General features: G+C 35.6%; 1 protein-coding gene across 1 annotated transcript in view; it reads left to right on the top strand.

Moving 5' to 3' along the window:
• The window catches only part of slc24a4b (solute carrier family 24 member 4b), a 61,783-nt gene extending 58,352 nt beyond the window's left edge, over positions 1 to 3,431 (top strand). Inside the window, exon 17 of the mRNA XM_017455444.3 lies at positions 902 to 3,431. Within this exon, the coding sequence (XP_017310933.1) occupies positions 902 to 1,054 (153 nt within the window). The 3' untranslated portion in view covers positions 1,055 to 3,431. The remainder of the gene's footprint in view (positions 1 to 901) is intronic.
• Positions 3,432 to 12,251: the final 8,820 nt, after the last annotated feature.

Raw genomic sequence — 12,251 nt, 5'->3', positions numbered from 1 at the left:
CTTCAGGTCCTTCCACAACATTTCTATTGGTTTACGGAGGTGGCCATTGCAGTCTGATGATCGTTTAGGTTTTATTTATGCAGAAATGTAGAAAATTCTAAAGGGTTCACAAGCATTCAAGCAACACTATACACAGCATATTTCTTTATTGTAAAATATATTTTGCTTGTACTTGTATGGCTTGTATTTTGTATATTATCTCCATTAGCAAAGGCTTATAATCAATGGATAAAAAGCCATGTTGATATTTTACAAAGGAAAACATCATTATTGACAGGGTGACGCTTTAACATTTATGGAAGGAGTCTCCAGTGTCAGAGCTTTGTAACGGCCAGTAAGTTTGCTGCCATGGGAACATCTTCAGGACATAGGAATTTGTGCTTTCCAGATTCTCGATAAACATGATGAGCTGCTTTTTTTTTTTTTTTTTTTTTTTTTTTTTTTTTTTTTTTTTTTTTTTTTTTGGGTCATATTCAAGAGAGAAAGAAAAACAAAGATGTTGATGAGGGATTTACTGTAATCACCTTTGTGGTGGTAACAGTCTTATAATTTGCATCAGGCCTCATCACACCATCTCATCATGTGTTCTTTTTTTGTAACAGCATTTCCAGGAGTGTTTTATTCATTGTTCTTTATATTGACACATTAAAACGACAGTTTTTGTATCTGCACATTGTCCTCAGTGGTTTGTTTATCTATGTATTTATTTATTTATTTATTTATTTATTTATTATCTTGCTTGCCTCCTAGTTTGAGTCCTGATTGGTCCTCGGCTAAAAAAAATAAAACCCTTCTCTAACTCAGTGTTTTTTTTCATTAAAGTGTGAAAGTAGCCTAGACCCATTTTAATTAAGAACGTTGAGTTTAACTATCTGTCTTTTATGTGACTGTTTGTGTTTAGATCTTGGGCATCCACATCAACAAGTGGAAGTTGGACTTTAAGCTGGGTGTGTACGTGCTGGTCCTGTACGCCATCTTCCTCTGCTTCTCCATCATGATAGAGTACAACGTGTTCACCTTCGTCAACCTGCCCATGTGTCAGGAAGACCATTAGAACCCACGCAATCCTCCATATCTTGCTAATGTTCACCTCCATCCTGTTGTCATTCTTGATATTCCTTTCTCAACCCTTATCCAAACACACTCTCTCTCTCGCTCTCTCTCCCTCTCTCCTGCTGGTCTTCCACTGTAGTGTCAAAACCACCATTACCTCAAAGTGGACTCGGATGTCATTCTTTATCTTGCAGTAAGTTAGAGATGTTCTCTCAATGGCAGCAGTCCACAGTGTTTGGTGTTTCTCTGGTGACCAGGAGCTTGTCAAACAATTCCCCAAGCCCTCAATCATGAAAAAATTCTCTCCATGATCCAAGAGGAGGATCTTCTTGTTGGCAGCTCTTCTTTAAAAAGAAAAAAAGAGAGGAAAGGACACTTTTCATGTTGCAGAGTGGATCTGTCAGATACGGATTGTGTGGGCTTTGTCCTACATAAACTCACCTTTTTTCTGCTCTACATTGCTTTTTTTCATGTTATTTATTGTTTATTATTTATTAGTTATTAATTTATTGGCACTATTTAATATTTTTTTAACGAACGTCACTCATTGGACTATGTGCATGTTTTTCTATTTTGCAGCACTATGTGAAAATAGTTTTGTTTAAATTTTTTGTAATACAAATGCAAAATGAGAGAGAGAGAGAGAGAGGAAAATCGGACAGATAAGATCCGGACCACTCTTGGGTTATGTGTTGTCCTTTTTAAAAATGAAAATGCTCCCTATTGAATCTAGGGAACTGCAGGAATGTGGAAATGCTTTCTCAGTTAAGTGTCATCTCATCTAACAGATTTTTTTTTGTCAGTCACAGAAGTTTCTGGACGGTCATATTGTGAGATCTGTGCATAACTGGTGTGAGTATGTGTGTTCAGTTTTGAGTAGGAGGTGGAGGATCCTAGGTTGGATCTTGACCTTTATTTGATCTCCTAGCAGATATGGGCTTGCGCTACTCTGAAGCCCGGAAGTGGCGGATGATTGCGTTCTTTTAACAACTTTCCATGTAGATACTTGCACTTTAAAAGAAGCGTCTAAGCAAGTCCTCTCTCATCAGTGTATCTTGCTTCCTTCTGTGAGTGTTAAAAAGACTGTAGAAAGATTATGCGATGTTTTTAGGAACGATGACTCTCTTTGAGCACAGATGCCGAAAGCACATCCCGTCTCCATCCGCAGTGCATGATGGGACAACTCGGTGACCCTCAACCAAACCCAGACCAGCAGCAGTGAACAAAAACGGATGACTTCCCCCCCCTACCCCTCATATTGCAAAAACACAACACAACACAAAACCGAGCACCACTTTTGAAAAGCATGTCTAATTTTTGTGTGATGGTTGCTGAACAATATGCAATCTCAACATGAGCATCGCTTTCATGTCTTAGCATGAAGGATAAACATGAAACACTTTTCATCAGGATGCTCGATTTAGTAGCTGTTTAGGATTGAGAAGGAAGTGCTGGGTGGAGGCACTATGCAAGGAGGACGGGCATTATAGTTCCCATCTTTCCCATTCGTGAAAGACTTGAATTGTTGTCCCTCCACTTCTCCAACATGAGACATGATGAGACTGTAAGACGTGTTTTTTTTTTTTGTTTGTTTGTTTGTTTTTGTTTTTTTGTAGTTCTGAAGCTGCTATCTATGAATGGGAGGACATGACCTCACTCACACTGTTGTAATACATGTACTCTTCCTTCCCAGAGACTCAGATTCTTTAATGTTTGAATGGCAGCTTGCATGGGGTTTAATTTCATGGGCAGGGAAAAATTTCTCTAGTGCCATTTTCTACGCCTAGATAATGATGATGCTGAATTCTCAGCTGTCTCGGACTTTTCTTTGACTCTTTGTTTTGAATGAAAATCTCTTTTCTCTTAAGAAAACATGTTTGAGAGCAAAGAATTTAGTTGATCTGTTGAGACTGAAAATGGAAATGTACCAGTTTTTTGGTGTGGTTGGATCTGTAAGTGTCCATAATCACATGTCCTTTTGATGTTCTCTTGTACTGTTACACACAAATATACACATGCATACTTATACACAAGGCATACTTAATACATTTTTCAAAAAGTAGATTGTGTTGTGAGTGCATATTAAAGATTGTGTATAAAGAAGCACACAACACATTTCATATGATTCATATGATCATATGGAACATTGAGGGGGATTTAATTGCAGTTCAGAATAACTGAACGTGACCCTATGCACTGTGAGCTCAACATGATGTGGGATTTTGTGTCTCAATTCTGAAAATGATCATTAAAAAGAAATGAATATGTATAAATTTAATGTAGACTTAGACACCATTAACATCTGTTTAACTTCAATGAATGTATTGTCTTGTTATAATTGACATTATGCATTTTACTGTAAAGCAATAACATTAAAAAAAAAATTGAAATGAATAATGTACATTTGTCATATTTCAACGATTTCAAATGGGAAGTTGTTCAGATTAAATTCTGCTGTTTATACCCATGTCAGAGTGATGTGATGTGATGTGATGTTTTAAGCGTCTCAACTTGTGATGTCACTGAGCGCACATCCTGTATCTGTATGCAGTGCATTATGGGACCTCTCTTTTTCTTAAGGTTTAGAGCTGAAACCGTGATTTCTCATTAGAAAGTATTTTTCCTTCATCTCGGATCTGGTGAGTGGTTCCTCCTGAGGACCAAAGCTTTAATCAGCTCCTCTCTCAGTACCCTACTGCTTTTCACTCGGTTGTGAACCTGATTTTTGATTTTTATCCGACCACTGAGGTGTTCAACTTTTTTTGGTCCGCCTTAGGTTTTGTTGATGCAGGGCAATAGTTAAGTCAATATTAATACATTGAGTCTATCCTGAAATGTTTTTATACTGCATCTTAACTATAAAAATAAAATGTGCTTTTAAAAAATTACTGAAATTAATTAGTGTGCAGTAAGGATGTGTGATATGTAAGGAGGAACACATTACAAGAACAATGCATTTTAAGAAAATCATCCAAGATTTTGTTTGTGTGATGCTGACTGACACAAAGCAGTTATGTTACAACATATTACAACATTTACCTATAACAGCACAAATTCAAGTGTTTTATATCTCTAATACCACAGCAGTCAATTTATAGTTTACTCTTAAAGAACATCTGCAAAATGTTAGTCTGTTATCATTTACTTTATAGCAGCTGAGGGAACAACAACTGGGCAGAAGGCTACTTCTTACCATGAGTGACAATGGATTGGCCAATAAAACCAGAGTATTGATGGTACTGATGCATTAAAAAAAACAAAAAAAACAAAACAAAACAAAAAAACAGTTACAGAGTGAAAAAGAATGAAAAATTGACTTACTATTAAATTTATGACAGGAAAAACTTATTTATTGCATCATAAAATCTAAGAGCCAATGAGGTTCCACAAGCCATTTTTCTTGTATAATGACATAATATTTGGGGAACTACTACTTCAATCAATTTATTATTTAATATGACAGTGTTATAATCTTCAAATCAAGTGACTTTTTAGGTGACATTTAGGAAGTCTACTGAATAGCTGGTAAGACTAAGAACGTGAGAATCTAAAATATTTAGTGAGGGAGGATGATAGATATAAATGACTGATTTGTAATATATATATATATATATATATATATATATATGGGCTATACTGAAGTATTTTTATGCTGATTATTAAGAATTTCAATACATACAACAGAAAGTAGATAACAAAACTTGGGAACACGTGAATCTTCATTGCTGCTCATCCTAAGAAAGAAAAACATATGCCTCTTATCCCTTGTAGTGCTTTCTTCAAGCATGTTCACAGTTCAATGATTTATCTCAAAGCCAGGTAAACTCTTATGCTATTTCTTTTCTCACCTTGCAGAAGATTAGCCAGGACAAATGGAGCGATATATAGCTGGGTGTGAAATAACTGGGCCAAATTGTGACAGCAATAAATCAAAAAGAATGTACAGTACAAATCAGGAAAATTCAAGAAACAATCACTAATCTTTCAAAAAAGACAAAAGACAGGGTGCATCTCTAATACGCTAATTTGATCATCATACTGTTAGTATTAGGTGCTTTATGAATGCAGCACATGTGTAATTGGTTTTAATGTACAGTTCAACAGGCAAGTAAACAGCACATAAACTGTGTCTTCTCAGTAATTCATTGTGTTTGTTATATGGGTTGATTTGTTCAGTTTCACTGCTTTTAAAGCATCAACAGTCACAGAGTTGATCTCAAACTGTATTTGAATGCAAATTACAAAGTACATTTTGACCAGCAGGTGGTACTATGTGCTAAATATTTGATGAAACAACTCATCCCCAACGGTCACATCACAAAGGTTATGTCCATTCCATATTTTAGCCGAGATGCCGTGAATAAATGTGTATTAAAGCAAAGAGATTATTATCTGTGAAAATGGGGTTTCCATTCCTTTCCAGGACCAGAGTTATAATAAGCTATATTCCACACACAGAGTTCTACATTCAAATTGGGTAGTGACATATTTATGACAAGCGTCCATATACAACCCCAATTCCGAAAAACATGTATGGAAAATGCAAAAAAAAACCCCAAATAAACAAAAAGAGTCATCTGAAAATTCAGTTCACTCTGTACTATATTGAAAACACATTATTAACACATTATTAGATGTTTTACTTTGTGAATTTCATTTATTTTTGAAAATATTCACTCATTTCAAATCTGATGACTGCAACACACTCCAAAAAAGTTGGGACAGTCGACTGTTTACCGCTGTGTAACATCAACTTTTCTATTAATAACACTTATTAAGCATTTTGGACGCTGAGTGAAGGCACCAGTTTGTTACGTTTAGCAAGCGGAATTTTCCCCCATTCATCCATTATGCATTTCTTCAGCTGGGCAACTGTACAGGGTTTTCGTTGCCTTATTTTGCACTTCATAATGTGCCACACATTCTCAATCAGAGACAGGTCAGGACTGCAGGCAGGCCATGTTATCACCCGCACTCTCTGTTTATGCAACCATGCGCTTATAATCTGGGCAGGATGTGGTTTGGTGATGTCCTGCTCTGGATGGCAGCATATGTTGCTCCACAATGGTTACATATCTTTCTGCATTAATGATGCCCTCACAGATGTGCAAGTTACCCATGCCATGGGCAATGACACACCCCCATACCATAACAGACGCTGGCTTTTGGACCTGATGCTGATAACAGCTTGGATGGTCCTTTTCCTCTTTGGCCCGGAGAACATGACGGCTGTTTTGTCCAAAAACTATTTAAAATGTTGACTCATCTGACCACAAAACACAATTACACTGTCCATCTTAGATGTGATCGAGCTCAGAGAAGTGGGCAGAGCTTCTGGCCAGTGTTGATGTATGACTTCTGCTTTGCATAGTAAAGCGTTAACATGAATGGCGAATGGTGTCGATTGACAAATATTTACCCGTATAAGTATTCCCGAGCCCATTTTAAGAAATCAGGATATTACAGAATAATTACAATTTTTTAAGACAGTGACGTCTGAGGGATTGAAGATCATGAGCATTCAGAAGCAGTTTTCGGCCTTGCCCTGTACACACTGAGATTTGACTGGATTCCTTGAATATTTTAAATTTACTGAGGAAAACGAGGAAATCTGAGGAAAATTTTCATATTCATGAGGATTTTGGCACCTTTCCTCTGTCATTGTACCTATAAAACTGCCCATATAAAATACTTCATGGTTACATGTTAGCTACCTAAAACACTGGCCTTTTCATGTGTTTTCATATTTCCCAGTTGAGGAGCAACAGTTTTCTCAAAGCGTTAACCACTTGAACAGTAAACATATACAGCATGTTTGACTTATGTTGAATGCACACATTCAGAAAGTTTAGAAATATGAACACAACACATGTTCTCAATTATGACATTTTCACCACATTGGTCTACAACTGTACTAAACTTGTGAAATTCTTCAAAAAGAGCTATAATGGTATGTAAAGGTGAAATAATTTCATATATGTACGAGTCATGATGTTCATTTTCCTGATTTTGCCTCAGGTTCCACTAATGAGTTTCACTGAAATATTTATTAAAGGAACATTTTGGCTAAAAAAATACAATTTACACAATGTTCCCATTATACTTCAACACATGACTGATGCATAAATTTACTTCTTTAGTTTTTTTTATTGGCCCTAAAAGGCTAATATAGTTAAGTAAATCAGTTTAGCACTGTGATTGCACAAATGATCATACATTCACTTCAAAGCTACGTTGAGCCGATTAAGCTCAAATGGCTTTGCTTATGTGATATCTGACACTGTATGACATCTATAAAAAAATAAACAAAAGACATCACAGAGATAAAAAGAATTGTAGGTACATCTTGATGCTAGAATCACCTTCTTCATAGTTTGGTATTACTTAGCGACAGCCACCGGAATTATTATTCGGATGATAATAATATATCCATTTATTTATTTTACATTATTTTATATGGACTCACTCTGCCGTTTAATGAAACTGTTCATGTACAAGCAATTCAAACATAATTTTGTTGACAATATAGCTCATAGCTAAATACAAAGCCTCATAGCTAAATAGCATGTTGAATAGAATGCCAATGGTCTGTGAATCCAACTGAGTGAGAGGATAAATAATGCCTAATAAATGTCAGGAATGTCATAAAATTAAATCAGATGTTGTGTATTGAGGTGGTGGAAATAGTGCAAAACATACTGATGAGTAAAAGTAAGACGTCTGGTAAAAAGTAATAACATATACATTTTTTGTGCATGTGGAACTGGTCTATATTTAAGGAATCCAATTTTGAACAAATTAAAAAATCACTTGTGTTGAAGTAAATACTATCTCAAATAAAGTAAATACTATCTCAAATAAAGAAAGTTAACATTACCAGGCTAGCTAGCTCATGTTAATTCATACAAGTTTCCAGCTATATTGTTAGTTATTTAACAAAGATTCTCCTTGCATGTTATCCTGAATGTTACCTGGTTGTAACAGCACTTATATTCTAGATTTAACTCAACATCGAAGTGATATCTTAAGTTTAATACAACGCTTTCATTCTGTAAAGCATTAAAAGATCTAGCTAGCTAGTCTAGCTCACTCAGCTAACTAATGGCTCACCTGTATATGTTCCTTCAGGTTTGGTGTTGGTTGTAAAATGTTGATATCTCCATGGGTTTTGGCTTTTAAGCATTTAAAACTTAAGATAGCTGATAACTTATGTCCCCACTGTCTCCAACATTGCTGCTGCTAAGCATCTGGCATAGGAAGTGTACATGAAGTTCAGTTTCATGATCTGCTTTGCATAGATGCCTAAGGTAGACTACTGCTGCCAATTTTGTGTGAAAAACAGTTTGCAAAAGTCAATCAATGATTCCCCCCCTAATCAGCAGTATTGCTTATTCATATTGTTCAGTCACCATATCCACTGGTGCTGTAGGCTTTGCTGTTATTTGATTTCTATCACCTCCACGATTCGAGTGTTTCTTAATATGGCAGAAGCTAAAAAATGTAGGTTTGTGGTTGACTAACTACAATTACAGCATAATTCTAGGAGTCTTTTTCAGGTAATTTACCAAATAATCTAAGGTAAATGTTCAGATTATTTCTGCTGTCACTGTACCATTAAAACTGCCTGTATAAAATAATTCATACTTACAAGCTAGCTACACAAATTATTAGCCTCAGTCATTAGCTAGCTTGTGCAGTGTGTTCATACAGTATTTCCCATTTATGAGTGACCGGCTTCTTTGTTTCACATGATTTCTGCCACATTCAGGGACTGAATTGTGCAATGTGAGCAGTAGTAAGATCACTTCACATACAGTGTTTGCTAAACAGGTGGCTATAAACTTGCTAGCTAGTGTACATTAGCCTCGTAGCTTCAGAGCCAACCTAAACATGCAAACGGAGGACACCAAAAATGTACTGGTTGACTAAATTTGGAGCCAAGGTAAATTGTGTACATGTCCTTTTAGTTTGAACTGTCCCTATGTGTATTTTAGAAAACATGGTTCAAGGACAATAGTTTTTTTTTCTTCTAATATAAAAGGAAAACAGCTTTATAATGGAATGATTAATGACGGACCATTTTAACCTCAGTGATATGCTGTTGTACAGCAGAGAATGAATTATATGAAATTTCACATTAGCAAGAATGGACATCATTACCATGTGTTCCTAATATTCAGTGTTTTTTTGTTTGGGTTCGACTGGTTTTCTCTAATGAGCTTTGCCTAAGGCTATGGTTCACATATTTCATGGCCTTGTGAATGTGCTGTCCTGCCCTCTGATGAGCCCAAAGCCTCTAATGACATGTATGCACATGCCCTCTGCCTTTTTTCTGCAGTCTTAATTATCAGGAAGTGTCTGATGAGATCTTTACTCTCAGCATGACTTTCTGACAATCCACAGTTGCTCCTAATATCCTAGACAAAAATATCTGATATTCCAATAGATTTAGAAGGGATTCACACTTTTGTTTCATTCAAGTATCAACTTTGTCACAAATGCTTCTCCAAGAAAATTTATAGAACTAGGAGAAATAGACCGGGACACTGGAATTGGATTGTCTGCAAATACAAATGTAAATACTTGATATGTACATTTATTATGGAATATTATGGTGTTCGTAACATCGTTGTATAACATTAAATCTTGCTCTTGTAAAATTTACAGTTATAATTTAGTGAGGACAATTAAACAAAAAGTACACCTGAGAAGTTAGTATACACAAATACTTTTTTATTTTTTATTTTTATGTAACCAGTATTACTTCATCTATAACTTTGAATATAGAATAGTTTAGTTCCCTACTTACACATGCTAGCATATAAAAAAGTACTAAAGTGTACTTTTTAATCCAAGCACTTTATCTAGCATCTAAAAAATACACTAGTATACTTCTCTTTAAACTGGGTAATATATTTGAATGGGCTTGACACATCAAGCAAACAGCTCCCTTTTAATTCAATTTCTCATTGCTAGAAGAAACTATAGAGATAACAAGGAGATCTCTTTTTTAGACTTTTTCCCATTAGATATGCTGATCTGAAGACTTCTTTCTGCACAAGTTTGTTTCCTGCAAACTGGATTAATTCTATTAATTAACCAGTCAACTTATTTTTATAGTTGGAAAAAAAAAAGTATTTATGCTGTAGCAACATTAAAACATAGTGATTTACATGTTGACAGTGGTCCGATGTGTTAGCGATACATAAAAATCCAATTAGCATTTTTGTCATTTGTACCTGCAGAGATGATGGATCACAGCATAGCTAGCCACTCCTACAATACTGCGCAGACTTGTTAAAATGGAAGTCATACTGAGCTTTTCTTGCCTGAAGACCCATAAATATTTTGGGGACAAAATTATGGGATGGTAATGCACCATAAGGCCCTCCCAGCAAAGCCATTTATTTCTATCCTTGGCAGGGAGAGATCTATTTCTCCTGGGCAGACACATTTTTAAATCACTGTCCTGGCAGTCAAGCCCACACACTGATGCCTTTTACTTTCAGGTGTGAAGATGTGGAGAGTTTTTTTTATATTTTATTTAAATAACAGCTTTCATGATGAAGAGCATTGAGGGTTTGTCCTTATCACCATAATTGTGAACTTGATTGTTTGTCTGATCATGAAATGGCAACAAAGATGCTGTTTGCCTCCTATAATAGAACATTAACTGTAATGGCTATAATGGAAGGTTCTAGATAGAAGGACGACATGGATATGGATGGATGAATACTGTACATGTGAATACATATGAGTGATTTATGTACAAGAGGCAAAGATTCAGTGCTGAATTGCAGGGTTTGCGTTGGAAGTGGCCCAAGAAGTACATTTGTGTCACAAAATATAAATTAATGGGAACTGATATGTAGAAACTGATCTTTCATACAGTGAAAACATGACCTGAAATGAACTACACAGAGACTAAATTGTGTTAATTCAACACTCTGTTGTTCTACAATCCATGCTTATTATGCTTGATATTAGCCTTTGCATAAATCTTAAATAAAAACCAAAAACAACAACAACAAAAAAACTTTATTCCAAATCAACCAAGACATGATATTTATGTCTTGGGTTTTTGTACTCATTTATAAGTAATCAGAATGTCATCAAAGACAACCAGAATGATTTTTTTTCCTTCGCACAATTTGGCATCACTCTAGAGTTGTAAACAGAATTTAATCCATCAACTGAAAATCATGCAGATAAAATAGTTCCACTTTAAATTTAATAATACAGACTAAACTGAGACTATACATATATGAACATGTGTTTATAATGTGTTTACATTATGCAAGTGCATTTGACCAAAACAGTCAATAACTGCGTTTACATGGACAACAATAATCCACTCTTAATCCGATTAAGACCATACTCTAATTAAGAAACTAGCATGTAAACAGCAATTTTTACTTACCTTAATCTAATTAAGGTCATAATTGAAGTAAGCAATAATCTAATTAAGACAGGTGGAGTACTCCTGTTTTAGTCGCATTATGCACATGTATTACAGACATGTAAACACCGTAATCAAATTATGAACGTCGTGTGGGAGTTTTCACCGCATTTTGCGACAGGACACGATCACACACGGCAGTTTTACGTTTTACGGCGAACAAGAGAGTTCGGCTGTGTCTCAAATCGCATACTTTCCTACTATAGGCCTGTCATGGGGAAAAATACATCTATCTCGGCTACTATATAGACGGTAACTACGCAGTTTGGGACACACCCACCGCTTCAAGCAGTTGTCTAAATAAAAACACCCAAAACTGAATACGGTTCCATAACGAAGACGAACTGTATGTTGATACGAGAAATTCTGGAGGGACGTCGGACAGCGTGGCGCGGTGGCATAATGACGCGGGCTGTTAATCTAATTATGTTCTAAAACATGTAAAACGGGAACATGACAGGAGTATTCTAAAATCGACTCATGTGAACACCTTAATCACATTATTATCTTACTCAGAGTAAGGTCAATAATTAGATTACTGCTGTCCATGTAAACGTAGTCAATAGTGTGGTGGGTGGGAAAACCTTATACATAGTTATGAAAATTCCAGGTTGTAATATGTTTTTCTTTCACAGATATCTCAAAGGGAGAAAAAACGTACAGCTATTAGAGATTTCATTCCAATTCCACTGAACAATACACCATTTAAGACAACATTAATGCCGAATTGTAAAGAATT

Source organism: Ictalurus punctatus, chromosome 25, assembly GCF_001660625.3.
Source record: "Ictalurus punctatus breed USDA103 chromosome 25, Coco_2.0, whole genome shotgun sequence".
NCBI lineage: Eukaryota > Metazoa > Chordata > Actinopteri > Siluriformes > Ictaluridae > Ictalurus > Ictalurus punctatus.
This window is presented reverse-complemented; position numbering and strand designations above follow the sequence as displayed.